Here is a 16918-nt window from a genome sequence, read left to right as displayed (position 1 = left end):
GTACCACCTTTACTGTACTCTTTATGTCTCCTCCTGAGTGTACATCATCATAATTTCCTTCATTGCCATGTTTGGTCTTTTTTTTTAAAACTTTCCTTTGGGTTCAGAAGCTCAGAACTGCCCTCTAGTGGCTGCATTGCCAGATCCACAGCAACTCAAGAATCGCACTGAAAGCATGAGGGGCATCGATGCTGGACAACGTTAGAAATGTACATAGAGTGAGCATAAGTGGACCTGAGTCAGATCTGTGTAAGCCGAAATCATTTCTGCATCAGGAATTTCCACAACTGCCGCCAATTCTGATTGGTTAAGATCGCTCAGGCTGCCAACGACATGCAAATTTTGCGTCGTCACATTCAAACGGGGGTTTTTCCAGAAAACAGATGCAGACAGGGAAAATTGGGAAAGCAGCGAGTTAGCCAAACACACAAACAACAGACTGCAAATCACTACAAAGGTCACAGGACTGGTGATTCATGCAGTTCTCTTTACTGCATGATCAAACAAAACTTTTAGAAAGGACTTCTGAAGTCTCTTCCCTCCTGCATTGCACTCCTGAAATAACACCTGGAGGCACACAGGATGGATTTTGGACTTCTTTGAGAGATTTCCCAGCCAGACCAGTTTTAGTGTTTCCAGAACTTTGCAGAGCAGGACAAACTGTTAATGTAGACGTTTATCCCCTGTCCCGTTTTCTGTTTGCGCTCACTCACACCATTTAGATGCAAATTATTTTTAAATCAACACATTCGTCACTCTGTGAACAAGGGACAATAAAAATCAAAACCTATTTATCACTCGATGACTTAGCTTCTTTGCGCCACAGACAGACGCATCCAAACCATGACATTCTTTATATATTTAGCTTTGACAGCTGCAATGGAAAACATCCACTGTGAAGAAAGTAAAGCGCGAACTGACCGCACATCTAAGAAGTTATGTGCTCACGGTGTCCTTTTTGTAATCTGTACTGCTCTGCACTTAGGCAGCCAAGAGCAAAAGCCCTGGCAACATTCACGACTGCTTTCTCTAAACACGTTTATCTGAGGTTTTAGGAGAGACGCCGGATTAAGTTACATGATTTATCCTGGAGCTAGGATTAGCTTGTTTTAACTGTATTGCCTTAGAGACAGCATGCGTCGACTGCTCAGAGTCCTGTAAGGGCTCATTTATTTTTCAGTTTTGAAAAATAACTGTTACCAAAACACAACACATTTTAATCTTTTTTTTTTGTTGTTGGAATTTTGGGTGACATTTCTTTATATCTTTTATTTTTTGCATATTTCAGTTTCTTTGGGTTTCAGTATGGTTGCATTGGTCTTGAGGATTAGATCATTTCAACCTAACACATAACAAAACTGTCAACTAAAAACTGTAAGAAAAGCAAATAAAAAAACAGCACAGGCTTGACAAAGAGGTTTTAACCAATAAGCATTTTATTACCTTAAACAACTAAAACAGGAAATAATCCATCAATTTGGATTCTATCACAGTGTTTATGTACATAACTCACCTTCTTCCCAAACCCTAATTGATAAGCAGCAGGTATCATAATAAAATCGAGATCTGGTCATATTTTAGCCTAAAAGATGCACTTTAAAAATGTTAAACCTCGCTAACACACATCCTGATTGCCATCATTTCTCCTTTAAGAAGCATAATTTAAACCATTTTACTTTAGAGTAAACATCACAGACCTTTTTCTGACACTGCTCAATAAAATCCCCAACATGCGATTGATTTGGTTTGGCTATGCATGTTCAACCACAATCATCCTGTTGGCCTGGAAACGTCCTGCAGCGAGGTCAAGCCAGAGGTCAACATTGATCAGTTATTTCATTGATTGCTTTGCTCGTGTTTTGCCCCAAAGCAAGAACTTATTTCGGAAATTAGTCCTGAAAAGACTTGCTAATAATACGGAGCTATGAACAAAATCAAGAAGACCCAAAGAACCAAAGGGAAAAGTAATCAACCCTTGAACTCTAGAACCTGTCGTAAAAAACTCAAAAAGCAAACCATCATGCCCAGATATAAAAGCTTTTGAGAGAAACAAGATCATTGACATTAATCAACTTGTCAATGTTGATTAATGTCTTTGGGATGCAAAGTAATTTGTCTTTGGGACTTGAGCAAACTGAGAGCCACTATCTAGAAACATAGAATAATTGTAAACCTGGTATATATGAAAACTGCTTTGTTGATTTATCTTTGACCTTAAAAATGTGTGTGGAAAGACATTCCTACAGCACCATACCACCCCTCTGATTTCACCTCCGGACATACACCATGAAGATTTGTGCTGACTAACCTCTCTTCGTTGGCAAATCAGGACAGTCTGACATGTGGGATATTTCAGGTCACACTCGCAAACAGCAGCATGTTGCACCGAATGAAATCGAGGCTCATTTTGGCATTTGGCACTAATCTCTGTCCTAAATCCTCATCTGTAGCTTACAGGGAATCAAATAAACGACGTCTGTCAGAGGACGATGTGACGCCAGGAGGAAGCAACTCAGAGGGGGGGCTAAAAAAGAAAAACTGAAGAGCTGTTTCATGTTGTACCAAACAGGTGCAATCATGTCATGTTTCTGTGCGCTCCCTGCTTCTCCCTTTCACATTTGGGCTGAAAATGTCAAAAGGCCAACTCATCCTTACGCTGTTTGGCAGGAAAATTATTAAAAACCAGCAGGCAGCTGCTGGCGCAATCATCTTCTGTAATTTTTCTAAAGACTTACAAGCAAATTTCTGACATCTGAATGTCACACCGATCAGTCACAATTCGGGTGTTCTTTTAAATATGATCAACAGTTCTTAGAATAAATTAAAAGAGTTTTTTTTTTTTTAATCATCTGTTTGCAAAAATGCTGTCTTTGTTTTTTTGCAAGTGTCCAAAGTCTCAGTCAGCGTCTCAATTTATCATCAGTCCAACTGTTGTTTTTGTGACTACGACGCCAGAAGAATCAAGAAGCATGTGATAGATTAACAGAGGCTTACACAATTCTCAAAGGAGTCGAGATCTGGACATGTGAAAATGATGTCTCATGCTTTCTGGACTATTCTTTTCACGACTTGAGCCCTAAATGCTGCCATCTTGGAATGCGTCCACGCCATTGGAGATGAAAGGAATCTATTCCTAAAATCTAGCAGCGCTCACAGAGACAGTTCGCGCCTCGCACTCGCATGGAAACGACACGTTTTTGGTGGGATTAGGCTTCGACTGAAAACTCAACCTCTTTTTGCTAATATGCGTAAACATGAATAAATGAGATGCTGGGAACAATAACCATTTAACTGCCTGCGTTGTGCATTACCGGCATTGTTTTGTGTACGAGAAACCACAAGAGCATTCGAGTTGTTTTGTCATTTTTTATTTATTTTTTTTAATTTGTCTGGCTCACATTTTCCTGACTGTTTGGCCATTAAGTTGTATCATGCGGTGACAAAATTAATGCGTGAGAGTCATGAAAGAAATAATGAGCAACAGTTTTGTTTTGGGAATCTCAATAGTTATATTTAGAGTGCTGCTCTTCTGTAATTTGAGAGTCAGGGCGGCTTGCCAATTAATGTTCACGTTATTGCCACCTACAGAGTCAGAGCTGTACTTTCTGTGTTTTCTTTAGGATTTGTCCTTCTGATCCAATCGGGGACATTTTTCCAACGAGGGGGAAAAAAAACCCAGGAAAATAAATTGCCGCTGCTTCGGCCTGTTTAGGCAGCCAGCTGGCAGTCTTGTTTTTGGGCACATAAAATTAAACTGAAAAGCTGTGATGGAGTCTCTAGACAGGGTCCAGACTTTTCAAAAGCTAAAGGTTAAAAATGTGTAAAATGCATTAAAGTAGGGTTAGGCTTTTGAAGAGCAAACACTCTAATCTACTTCATACTGAGTTCACTTTCTTCATTGGGAAAGAGACTGCATGTTTGGGATGGAATAAAAATATACATGTGGAAAACACTTCATGTTCACTCACTTTTAAGTATGATGGAGGACCTATGATGCTGTGGGCCAGTTTCCTTGATTTTCATGAGAAACAATTATTTCTTCACGTGGTTTGATTTTTCTACACTGAATAAAAACAAATGTTACTTTTTTTTTTCCTGTGTGATATTTTTCAGGTCTTTTTGCAGCTGTGGTTAAAGTTTGAGTAAAATGTGCCAGTCTCTCGCTTTGGCGTTTCTTGTGTTGTGCATTGAGAAAATTAACATATTTCATTTACAGCTAATAATTAAACACTTTGGAACGGCTTTAAGAGTAACGCATAAATGCCTCTGGCAAATAGGCTACAGGTTTAAAACGAGGAAGTGACAAAAGGCTTGGACACTGCTATTATATTGTTATTTTAAAAAGTTTTAATTTTTATTGTTATGCCATAATTTCCATAAAAATAGCAGATTTACTTTAATAAAGATTCCAGAGTCACCACAAATATGAGTAGTTGTGCAAAAATAAAGATTTGAATTATGTCTTGATGATAAAGTTTTTTCTTCCCCTCCCAAAAAACACTTTTTGTTTCATTTACAACATCTAGACGAAAAAAAAAAAATCTTATTATTAAATCTGAATCTTAGGAACAAGATGTCTGATTGAGGAAACTCTGGGACTCGTCTCTACTGGGAACGATGGTTTGGTCTTTGCGTTTCCAGTTAACCGTCTTCCTGCTGCCTCATCATTCCCGTGGAACCAGAGAGGACAACAATGCACCAGACGCCGGCCTCCGTCGTTAGTCAGTGAGGTGATCAACAAAACACAAACTGGAACACCAAGCGACCACGGCGCGGGCAGCAACGCGTCGGGACGGCCGCAGACGGCCGCCGGAGGTCTTCGCTGCAGCAGCCGAGCGTTTTCGAGGGCCGGTTTGTCAGCAGACATCAGTCAGATGCAACGAACACAAAGCGGCAGGCGGAGCGCAGATGCAAAGGCAAAGAGCGCAAACACATTTCACAGCTGACTTGGCAGGATTGAAGATTAACCGTTAGTTAAGACTTGAGCAACTACGTCTGGTAAAATTCCTGTAAGGATGCAGTTTTTGACTCCGGTCCTTGTATTCCCAAGGCCTCCACCGAGCAAACATCAGCACCGCAGTGACATAAACTCACATGCACACAGCAACTCTCCAAATTCTCCTCCTCGTCTTTACATTTTTTTTTTTGCCTGCTCAGTTCTTTAAGTCATTAACTTGCATCCTCCTATCTTTCAGTCTCTCCCCAGTTTTCCTCCACTCTCTCCCCCTGCGGTTTCTGTCACTTGTTCACAGACGAGTGGCCATTACATCGCCATGACCTAAATGTGTCACTTCCCTCCCACTACGGTTCTTTCCCTTTCTTCCTCTGACCCTCCCCCCTCCCCACTCTCTCTTCATATATATTCCTTCCTGTCCATCTGGACGTCTCAGTTTTTCTGCCTTACTCGTACACATCTCGAGAAGTGTAAAGTGCTCCTTAACCAGTTTTACCATTTCTGACCTTTTCTTAATCTCTTTGTCTCTTGGCTGTACAAGCATCCCTTCTTCCTTTGATCCATTAATCCCACTTTGACAGTAAATTATCTGTATTTCTGGATGAAAAACCTCCAGTGATTACTGACCGTATGGAGAGGATAGAGTCTCTTCGTCTCATCCCGCCTCATCCTGCCTGCCCTCAATTCCCTCTGGTCTCCTCATCAATCACAGAGGTGCATCAGAGCGACAGCAGTATTGATCAACAGGCTCCGCGACTCAGGAAAAAACACAGAGGAAAACTGACAGGGAGGGGAAAAAAATAAAAAATTGATCCAAACAGCTGACTGACTGCGAGCGCGGATCCTTGGACACCCGAATTCAAATGAGCTCAACTCGCACAAAGACAGTTAGAAGGCAATGTCACAACACGTCAGGGCTGGATTACCCGTAAGGAGAAGGAGCACCTTGTGGGAACAGGAGGTCTTTGTCACATCTCTGCTTCCACTCTAGGCAACATTTATCACAAACACAAGACTTTCAAGACCGTTTATTCTATCAGGAAACGACGGCGTGATAAACTATTAAGCTCACAGCTACGAGAGTGAAAAAACAACAAAAAAAAACAAACTTTATCAACGTCTTGAAATTCCACACAGTTTGTTGTGCTTCAACCACAGATGCAATATTATGAGATCAATGCAAAGTAAAACACAAATGTGAAGCGAAAGAAAGGCTTATACATGCTTTTACAGACAGAGTGGCATTTCCTCTGTTCTTAATGTGAAAAAAATAATAATAATCTTGGCAGGAAAGCTTATGAAAACAATTTTGAGTGAAATGTACATTTTCTCACATTTCAGTCCGGCAACAGAAAGTGGAATCAGCCAAAATTAGCGGAGGTCGAAGCGCTGGCAAAGACGGAAACAAGAAATCAGCCACAAAATCCAGATCCGAGCACCTTCAGGTCGGCAAAGCTTAAGAGACTGAGATGATGTCAGAATGTGGTGTGGAGGGAGCGAGGATCTTTTGGTGGAGGAATGTTCAGCTTTTTATGCTTCCGCACTTTTATAAGGCCGAGGAATTTTTACAACTGCAAATGGGCTGCTTTGATGAAAATGCCCAACGAGAAACTTGTGCTGGAAAGAATCGAGATCTTGTGAAACTATCAAATTGTGTGGATATCGCATCTGTCTTTTTATCCGCCGTGGAGACACGATTGGCTATTACTGATCTGAAAATACAAAACAATAAATAAGCCTGCACCCTGTGCTCCAAAGATGAACTGAAACATTATATGCACACTACTGTTATTGCCACTTCTTAGCTTTTAAAGCACTGTAATTGTCTCAAAGATTAAGAAATAATTGTTGACATAATTACAACTCCTAATATTTTCTGGAAAAGTTGCCTATTTGAAGAAAATATTCCAACAAAAATGCTGAAGTTGAAATATCTAGACACGACGCTGTAATGCACATTTCGCCATGAAGCTTATCGGTGTCTCTGACAATCACTATGAAATACATGTTTTTTTTTTTTTGCTTTTTTATAGCTGTTCTTTGAAATGTAAAAGATAAGAATCGAAGATGTACGTTGCTCTTCACAATTCAGGCAATGACGACAAGGAAATAACATATCCCGAAACATTAATCTATAATTTTAAAAGTTCAAAGCAACTGAGACCTGGACCAACAATAGTAGGTGAGGAGTTTTTTTTTTTGTTGTTACTACAACATGAGCAAGATGCAGCTTAAATGCTTTTGGAATAGAAGCTGGCTGCACTTTATGCACATCTTTGCCAGAAGATCCTTCATTTATAGAAAGCCGTGGACTTGCCTAGTAATATTTTACAACAAAGCGCCGTGCATTTTTTTTTATTTTTTTGCCAGGAGCGCCGACCTTCACCCAGCAGCGACTCCAATAACAAGATTCCATTAATTGCAAACCAGTTTCACTCTGAACACAAAAGGATCTTCCAGGCTTTGCTGAGGTTCTTCAGAGAATTGCTTGTTTCCAGCCTGTGAGTTTTCCCAGCCTGTAATTAACCTCACCACAGGCCTCTGAACTCACCCAGGCAGGCAGATCCGTTGACGTTCGGCTCATATCCTTTGTCACAGACGCATCCTCCGACGGGAACCATCCACTCGCCCTCGGCGTTGCAGTGCATGCGAGGGGGCGTCCCGCCCTGCGCCCTGCTGTGGGGGACGCAGCTCCCCATCACGGGAACCAGAGCGGTCGGCTCTGCGCCAGAGGGAGTCGCCGGGTAGGACGCCAAGTGGAGGCTGGTGGCTGGACAACGCCGGTAGAAGATGGACACCCCCATGAGGGAAACGCAAGCGCCACTGTCCACAATTGCCAAGACGAACCTGAAACCAAGGTCGCACGCAGAGACGGGAGTGTTAAAGACTCTTTGTTTTACAGAGGGAGCAGAAGACACAGAAAACGGCGCAGCGCTGATTACCCGCCACGTGTGAGAGGAGCGAAGCTTCGCGTTTTAACGTTAATGCGACTGTAGCGGTTGGGTTGGTACTGGTGAGGTGAACTAGGCTCCACTTTGGAGAAGCTCTTATCAGCAGCAATGGTGTCGATCTTCACCCAGCCCTCCCTCGACTCTTTATCGCTGCTAGTCGGCTGCAGAGGCAGAGAGGACAAAGCACATTTGATCACTGTTAGTAATGAGACACATCGACTCCTACGGAGGTACTGGTCATGTTCCTGCCAAATATAACCTCAGCTTAATGGAAGAGTAAAGCAGAGAAAGTCATTTTTGAAAGATGGCCATAAAAGATCCCGTTAGCAGTTTGCTATAGCTAGGGAAACAGCAAGCAGATGGAGCTATAAAACCCTAAGTGTGGTGAACAGCTAACAGGTTCTTCTGAGTAATTACTCAAGGCGGCTGAACACCGATGCACACCTCACTTTTAAAGCATTTATTTATAGGAAAGAACTTGGAAACTGTATTTCCCTTACGCTGCACTTTGCAGCAGTGCACTGCTTTGCGTCGCATAAAATGCAATAAAAAAGGAAACCAGGAATCATAACACACAATACATTTGTTCCAGCTGTAGCTAGATAATCAAGCACAATTTATTTTAGCATATTCATGCTTTCAACTGATATTGTATAATAATTGTGAATGCAGATTTGAGTCTGTGCAGACCTAAGCAGGGGCTTATGTGTTAGTCCTTGCTTGGACTTTCAGAGAGATGAGTCATAAATGTGTGTGATCATTTCCCTGTTAGGTTTAAAACTACAACCTACAGAAGTTCTTTCTCCAAGTGTTGTTGTCCTCAGGAAAAAGAAAATCTGAATCACTGAAACTCGAATGACCTCAGAGAAAAATGAGAAGAGAAACAGCTTCTGATTTCAGTCATTTTGGTTTGCACCAGATTCAAAGGCCTGATTTTATGTCTTAAAGATTATTATCATCATCACGTCGTAGGAATGATGTGACGTTTAAGGTGAAAGCTGAAAGACTTTAAATATTAAAAACCGCCGCCCGTGTGTCCGGTTTAAAGAAACCACAAATCCCAGCAGATTTTTCTGCAGTAATCAGAGTGATTATGCAATCAGTCATTGTCAGACGACAATGAAAGGGCTGCCGCTTTAATGTTAACAGCGATGAATCACTAATGATGACTTTAATAATTCTGTCTGGAGGTGCTTTGCCTCAAGCAGTGACTAAAATAATACCTGTTTAAATCAGCTGTGGCCAGACTCTACTTAATCAGGAAGTCGTTTGGGCCTTGCAGTGGGCATTCGGGGATTAACAGCTTTGGGTAGCAGCACGTTACATGCACAAGAGTTTTGTAAATTTACTATTAAATTCAGTTTTGTTACTACAAAGTATAGACACTTAATACCAGACAGATCTGGCAGTCAACAACTTGACATCCCAAACTTAAACTCACTAGTAATAATTAACGGTTTCAGATGACTAACTAGAAAAGGGAGTGCTAAGCTCTCCGTCGGTGTGGAGAGGAAACGTCGGGGGTCCCGTGACCGTGTTGCCTTTGTTGTAAAGTCAAATGGATCACAGATTTGGTAGCACCGGCACACAGATGGTCACATGCCAGGCCCCCCTCAGGGCCGGGATACAAAGCGGCTCACTCACGATGGCGCTACCTCCTCCTCCCTCCGGGTCCCGTCCTAGACAAGCCAAGCCGTGCAAACTAAAACATTTGCTTGCAGGCATGTGCGCAAAATTAGGACCAAATTAGGCCAATTCATCTGGGTGCTACATTTAATTAATCATCGCATGTATTTAGCAAACTTTAACCGTGTACGCATTTGGAAAATGTTGTCCCCCTCTCAGTTCTCACACCACTCCACACCTTTTGGGTTTAAGCCTTTTATTTTTAATGGATGTGGAAGACGGTGACGTCTCTGCAGCACCGTGCTGCTCTGCTCTGACATGCCTGCTGAAATGTAGCCGTGGTTATTTCCCCTTAGGCTGAGAATCCGGAGGTTTATCTGTGAAGACATCATCGCTGTGTGAGCGCTGAGCAACGCGCGCCCTTCCACACATGCGCCTTACAAAGGTCAAGGCAGTGTGTGGTGATGGCCAGCTGATAAATGCATCGCCTGGTCATACCATCACAGCAGTCAGGATGAAGGACAAGACAAGTGCATAAAAAGAAGCCCCTCTCTCGCTTTCCTTTATTTTCTCCCCAATTTAAAAAAAAAAAAATGGGGGAGAAACAGATGCAGACTCGTAACTATCCAAGAGGCAACAACAGAGCAGTCAGAGTACTTTGAATCAGCACAACTTTCAAACTCAGATGGTCATGAAATGATAAATTACACACACCGGATTTGGGAATGTCCTAGTGGTGTGTGTGCTCATCATTCCACTGTATGCAGAATAACTTTTTTTTACTTAGGAAGTATGCTAATTATCTCCTTAAGGAATTATCTGCTATAAAAAAAAATACAGCAGATTGCAAAATAATTCACACCATCATTGTACTTTCTCACTTTATGTCCAAAACCCTCAAACTTCAGTATATTCTGTTGGGATTTTATGTGACAGACCATCACAGAGAACTAACTCCATGTTGGTGTAGAGTCCATAGACACACGATCTTCAGTTTTTTTGTTTTTTTATTTTTACCATTACAGAAACTGTCTCCCTGCATCAGTGCTTTCTAGAGTCCTTTTGACCTTTTGCTGTAACAACTGAAGTCTCTCATGGTTCATCTCTGCCAGCTTTTTACATCGAGAGATTGAAGTTTTCATCAATTCAAATCCAGTCACCCTGGACGGGAAGCATCTATCGAGCATTTTCCATATTTCACTTCATATTCTCAGTTTGATTTCGGTCTGGACTTTGACTGAGCCATTCAGCACTTATGTAAACCACTACATTGCCGTTTCTCACTTTACTCTTGCCACTCTTGCAAAAGACCCAGATTTGTGGATTGAACGACTTCTGTCCGCAGATTTTGCCAACTGAGGTGTGGATCTGTGCAGCTCTCTTCTGCATCTCTTCTTTCAGATGATGGATTGTATATTATTCCTTGAGATGTTTAAATCTTGGACACTTCTTCACAACTTTCTGCCTAAGCTGCTCCTTTGTCTTCAAACCTCTGATTTCTTCACAGAACAGCAAACAACTGACATTCAGATGTAATTTCACTACCGCGCCACAACTATGCACAGTTTGGCCAACACCAATTAAACCAGTAAAGATGCTGCTGTAATGTGACCAAATGTGGAAAAGTTTACTAGGCATTTTTTTTTCTTTTTTTTTTTGCAGGGCATTATGTATTTTACAATGTGAAAGAATCTGTAAAGCAAGTTCTGAAGTCCCAAAGAGGAACTGACCCAAAAGCCAAAACTCTGCCGTCTCCTTTTGGTGTGTGTGAAGAGATTTTATTCTGACAGGAGGTGACGGATGTGTAAAACTACATCTGTGGTCAGACTAAACATTGTTTTTCAAAAAATCTTTGCTCTCTGTTCTCGTCTTTTTCTTGTTTCGTGACATCATCCAAATAAGACAGGAACCAGAGCTGAAAATCACCAAGAGGCGTTTAAAGATACCATCCAGCACACGGCCATTTAAAGTGGCCTTTGCCAACAATCACGGCAAATTTAAATGACACTTTTTTTTTTTTTTTTTCCTCTTGCGTTATCAACAAATAGCATTTAGACATGTGCTTCAGAAGCAGTGCAAAAACAGGCATGGATGTTTCAAAAAGAAAACAAAGCAAAAATCTGCAAACTATTTTGAAAAGGCAGGATTTAAATTGCTGACCTCTAACTGAGGTTAACATTATCTGGAACGTGGCGTTCCTTACCACTTCGACACTCGGTGTGAGAGTTTCCAGACAAACTAGAATGACAAAATAGACAAACGTTCCCGTGTTTGATCTCACCTCCGGGCTCCAGGTCTTCATTAGCTCCGCCTGCGAGTCGGCCTGCTTGTAGTAGAGGGTGAGCGTTTCCCGACAGGTGGGCGACGGCGTCCGCAGGCTGGCGCAGTCGCGCACAGAGAAGCGCAGCGTCACAAACATCCGCGGAGCCGACTGACGGAAGAGGAAAGGTGTCGCCAGCCAGCTATCCTGCTGACGGGAATTCTGATTGACATTGCAGACCTCGAAGGTCCGTATGAGCTTCCCCCGGTCATCCAGGACGCTGACCTCGTCCCACTGAGGGAGGCAGAGACCACACAGGGAGGTGGCGAGGAGGGGAGAGAGATAAATCAGGTTAGTATCCTGCATCAGTTTTAGTTTTTGATCTGCAAGAACTATTGTGCAGGTTTGTTTTTGTTCCTTAAGGTGCAAAAACAAATCTGTTCCGAATCCATAGATAAAACAAAAGCATATTTATCACAATCACTCCAAAAGTAGGCCACGTCTGTGTCCACACACGCCAGCCTTTCCTCTGTCTAATTAATCATGATTATCAAACCCAGTAATTAAACCACTTGGGCCTTTCGTTTAGTGCCTGGAACATGCTTTAAGTGTTGCAGATAAAAACTAATGACCAAGAGATAACCTAATTAATTTCTGCATGTTTCCCCTCGAGGTAAATCCATGAGATAATTTCAGCTTTAAATGTTCTGGTTCTGCAGTTTTCCCTTCATGTTCCAACACAGGTGGGTTAAATATTGCTTGTTTTGCAAAAAGCACCTGATATTAATGAGATTTATTCAGCAGAGCTTTGAGATATCAGCTCAGATAATTAGTTTAATTAATTCAACACTTGCAAACCAAAGTCAGCCATAAGAAGCAGCTGATAAGCACTTACGCTACTGAAATTTAAGGTCAAGGAATAAAGAAAAAATAAATTGCAACAACAAACACATATGCTCCAGGTGCTGTGCTGAGTTATGTTTTCTGTGCAGAGCGGAGGGAATAGATCTAAATGAGGAAACAGCAGTTAGTACAACACCGGGGTTTAGAGACGGCATGTATGCTGTTGAATAATGGTGAATATGACCGCCTGCAGTTTCTCCTGCATTAAATAAAGACCTCTTCGTCATGACTTAAATAATGTTTTTAGGTAGCTGCGATGTGTAGATCTTTAAATTTATGTTGTTTTATATCTACAGGGTACGCAAAACAAAAACAAAATAAACATGCAAACTAAGTATAAAATCTGATTTATTTCATCAGAACAGTTTTATTTATTTGTTTTGTTTGTTTTCCAATCCTTTGCTTCCGAAGTTTAAAGATTTTTTTTTCCTCCCTGAAATTGAATTGATTTGTGATTTGTTTTACAGTTATTTATTATTATTTTTTTATTTAAAAAGTACACTTCAATTAAAATCTGGTTTTAGACGTGCTAATGTATCAATTTAGTGTTGCTTTGACTTTTTAAACTTGGCGCACATATATTTGTTAAATAAATGTTAAATAAATGTTAAGTAAATGTTAAATAAATGCATCACATCTGTGCTGTAAAAACACTCAAATACACTAAACCCACCTGTGCAACTCGGTTGTTAAAGAATTTGTATTTTCGACGTTATTTTGTCAAACTAATTTGTTTATTTGCCCGTTAAATATCATATTAATTTGAAAATGTCTCGAAATGTTTCACCGTGGATTTGTTCTTCTAGATAAAATAATTTGAGATTTAACCCAGGCTGTTCAGATTTTTCAGAAACGCTTCACTCCCCTCTCTGCTACTTGTGACATTTCCACAGACGTGCGCAGCATCCTTTATGTCTCTGCGTCCTTTCTCCTCCAGGTTAGTCGAGCAGAAGATAAAAGCTTTGTTACAGTGATGTCATCCGGTGGGTTTGTGTTTTTCAACTGGGCAACCTCAACGTTGATGTCTCAAGCTGTCCATAAATGTTTTATGGTTCTCTGACATTATGGAAATTGTTCCCTTAGGAAACAGTAATTAGACCCACAGCATGACTCATGCTGTGTGTTTCAAGTCTTTCAGCCGAGGAGATGTTTTAGTGCAACAGGACGAAACGGTTTGAAAGTAACCAAATATTTAATTATCAAAAAAGGCACTTTGAGTAGAATTTGCAGTTTTGCGGATTTAGTCGTCGTAACTGTATTACTGTATGCATTATGTTAAATGCAGTCACATCCAACACAAGTGTAGCAAAGCAACAAAAATTGGAGCTCGTATAAATAAAATTATATCTAAAGCTAAATTAAATTTTGATATTGCTACAGCCCATCAAAGCTCCTCAAATGGGTTTTAACCTTTTTTTTTTTTTTTTTGGCCAAGGCAGAAAGAAATAAGAAAGGCCAGGCCAAAAGCACAAGTCACAGCTGCATTCAAATCTAAAATAACTAATAAATTAAAGCATGGAAAAACCTTACAGAAAGTTGTGATTTACAGAATAAACCAGCTTCATTGAATTACACTCAAAACAAGCTGTCTGTTTTTTTATTTATTTTTATTTTTTCTTACTGAAGCAGCGATTTAACTCGACTTAGATGGCGGCTTGTTATCTCGCAGTTGCAAAACATCATGTGACGCGTCGGCCCGGGCCAAATTGAGTTTGTGTGAGTTCAGTCGTTCACGTGAACGACGGAGCCAGCTTGTGCTTAGAAGAATCTACTTTCGTTCACATGTGTTCCGCTTTTAGTAAATTATTTCCACATTCTGGGCACAGAATAACAAATAAACAGAAATGCTGAATGACTTACTTCCACCAGTCGTTTGATAAAACTACCGACTAACAAACTCAGTAAAATATTACTAAATAGCTGTGTTTGTATTCGATGGGTACTTCTTGATACTAAATAATACTGAACATCTTTTCACATGTATCTAATTTAACAGTGTGCAGATAAAAGCTGCTGTGATTTGGTTGATAAAATGATACTTAAACTGTTATTTTGAAGGATTTATTTACGTTCTGCTTTCTTGTCCTGATCCACGTGTGTATTACGTTTTTTTTTTTATTTCTGTTGATGTTTTAAGCATTTATTTGTTGTTTACTCATGTTCGTTGGGTCTCGCCATATTTCAGTTCTTCAGTTCTTATTTGTGCATTTAAATTTGGTTCTCACAGACCACTGTAGTTTTGTTTTTCTTTTAAATGTAGTTTATTTGAGTCTTAGTTCAGCCCCTCTGTGCTAATTAGTCGCTCTCCTTCAGTTTCCCTGCTTGCATTTCGCTACACTTGTTGCTCATCGCCTCTTGATTAGTTAAGAGTTTCTTCTTGTTATCATTGATCCTCCATAATAACTATTATTAATCAGTGTGCCAACTTGTAATTTCAGAATGATAGTAGAAAGAAAAAGTGTTTTCTTCCCCACCATCATGAATATAAATATCCAGTTTTGCTTTGAAGGGTTTCAAAGTAAAACTGGACACTTTGGGCAGATGATGATAAAATGTCCCTTTTAGCATCAAACAGCACTGGTTGCTTAAAACAACAGATGGAAATGTGAAAAATCCATTATAATAAGCTCCCATCAATCTTATCATAAAGCACGATAGAGGATCTGTCATGCTGTGGGCCTGTCATATTTTTTTCAAAGTGCAAAGCGAACTTGTTAAAGTGCACAGCATTACACATTCTTTGAAATACCGGGACATTTTAAGTCTCTGCCAGAAATCCTAAAGCTGGTCGTCATTTGCTCTTTCAGCAGGATAACGATCCAGAATGTGGATTAACACAGAAGTAGACAATCAGAAACAAATCTGTACTTTTCATGGCCAGCTCAGCCTTCAAACATAAACCCTGCAGAGAGTGTTTGAGGCGACTGAGGAGAAGAGAGAACAAGAGACGACCTGAATGATCTAGAGAGATTGTGCGAAGAGATCAAAGATTTCTCTCTCTTTATGCTCCAACCGTGTGAAATCTTTAGTTTGCAAACTGAGAGGAACGCTTACAATCGTAGCTGGCGTTACAGCTGCATGCGAACGCACAAACAAAATAAAATTGAGTCCAGTTATAAAAACTAGCCTTGATAATAACTGGGAAACACTTTTCACAGAACCAAACAAAAAAAATAAAAAAATCTCTGCGAATCCCAGACAAGAGCAATAAAATTACCAAACGTGATGCCGCCTGTGTGTGTTTGTCTGTGCGTGTGCGTCCACGTGTGTGTGTTTGTGTGTGTGTGTGTGTGTGTGTGTGTGTGTTCTTTTTAACCCCATTCTCTTTTCTTTTCACATCCCAGCTTTTCTTTTGCATTCTCCTGCTGAAAACTGTGGCAGTGGTGTTATGTTGGTGATTTCAAATAACAAGCTGACATTTTGACAGCTGCACAGCTGAGAAGCATGACTCCCTTTTACTTACACACACACACGCACACACACACACACACACACACACACACACACACACATCCATAGGGCTCTCATGTTGCCACTCCCTCACATGTTCACCAGCTGTGGCCCACATACCTTAAGAAACGAGGTGACAACATAAGCAGAAACATGTGTCATTAACTTTTGGCTTTGAATCTGTCTGTGCAGCCGTGTGAGGTGAATCCTGCTGTCCTTTATGCTCTAGGGAAAACTTTAAAAAACAATAACCATTTTAAATATCAATCCATTTACACAATATTAGAATTTTTTTTGTGTGGATAAATAATGATCCCAAAGCATCTCCATAGCCTTCCATCTCATTTGTTTTCAATTTGCCTAATATTTCAGTGACTCAAAGGGACGATGCCAAAAAGTAATGAAATAAAGTCGCCATATCCCAAAAAACGTTTATTTTTATATTAACGGATAACAACAGCGGAGATAACGCAAGCGATTTTCAAAATGAATCCTCCCTCAGTATAAAGGACGGAGCAGCAAGGACGCCCATGAAAAGACGTGTTGATGCTGAATTTATTTGAAAAGAGAGATTCTCCTCACGCCCACCGGAATCAGAGACAAAATTCAATGTCGACACAACGAACTACTGAGAATCGGGCACATTTTACAACACATTTTGATCAATTTGCTACAATTACATGATACCGATAAATAGTGTGGAAATAATTTTGCGCTTCAGCAGCCTTGTTCTGATCCTTCTGCTTTGCCTGGAGTTGTGCACCTGTGACAGGT

At 40.6% G+C, this 16918-nt stretch overlaps 1 protein-coding gene across 1 annotated transcript in view; it reads right to left on the bottom strand.

The window, feature by feature from the left end:
* Nucleotides 1–16918, bottom strand: part of ephb6 (eph receptor B6) — a 59308-nt gene that overhangs the window by 17884 nt on the left and 24506 nt on the right. The window contains exons 3-5 of the mRNA XM_007550076.2: nucleotides 11813–12085; nucleotides 7897–8066; nucleotides 7506–7801 (exon numbers count right to left, since the gene is read on the bottom strand). Coding sequence (XP_007550138.1) covers nucleotides 7506–7801; nucleotides 7897–8066; nucleotides 11813–12085 — 739 coding nt within the window. The remainder of the gene's footprint in view (nucleotides 1–7505; nucleotides 7802–7896; nucleotides 8067–11812; nucleotides 12086–16918) is intronic.

Source organism: Poecilia formosa, unplaced genomic scaffold (genome assembly GCF_000485575.1).
Source record: "Poecilia formosa unplaced genomic scaffold, Poecilia_formosa-5.1.2 Scaffold34, whole genome shotgun sequence".
Taxonomy (NCBI): domain Eukaryota; kingdom Metazoa; phylum Chordata; class Actinopteri; order Cyprinodontiformes; family Poeciliidae; genus Poecilia; species Poecilia formosa.
This window is presented reverse-complemented; position numbering and strand designations above follow the sequence as displayed.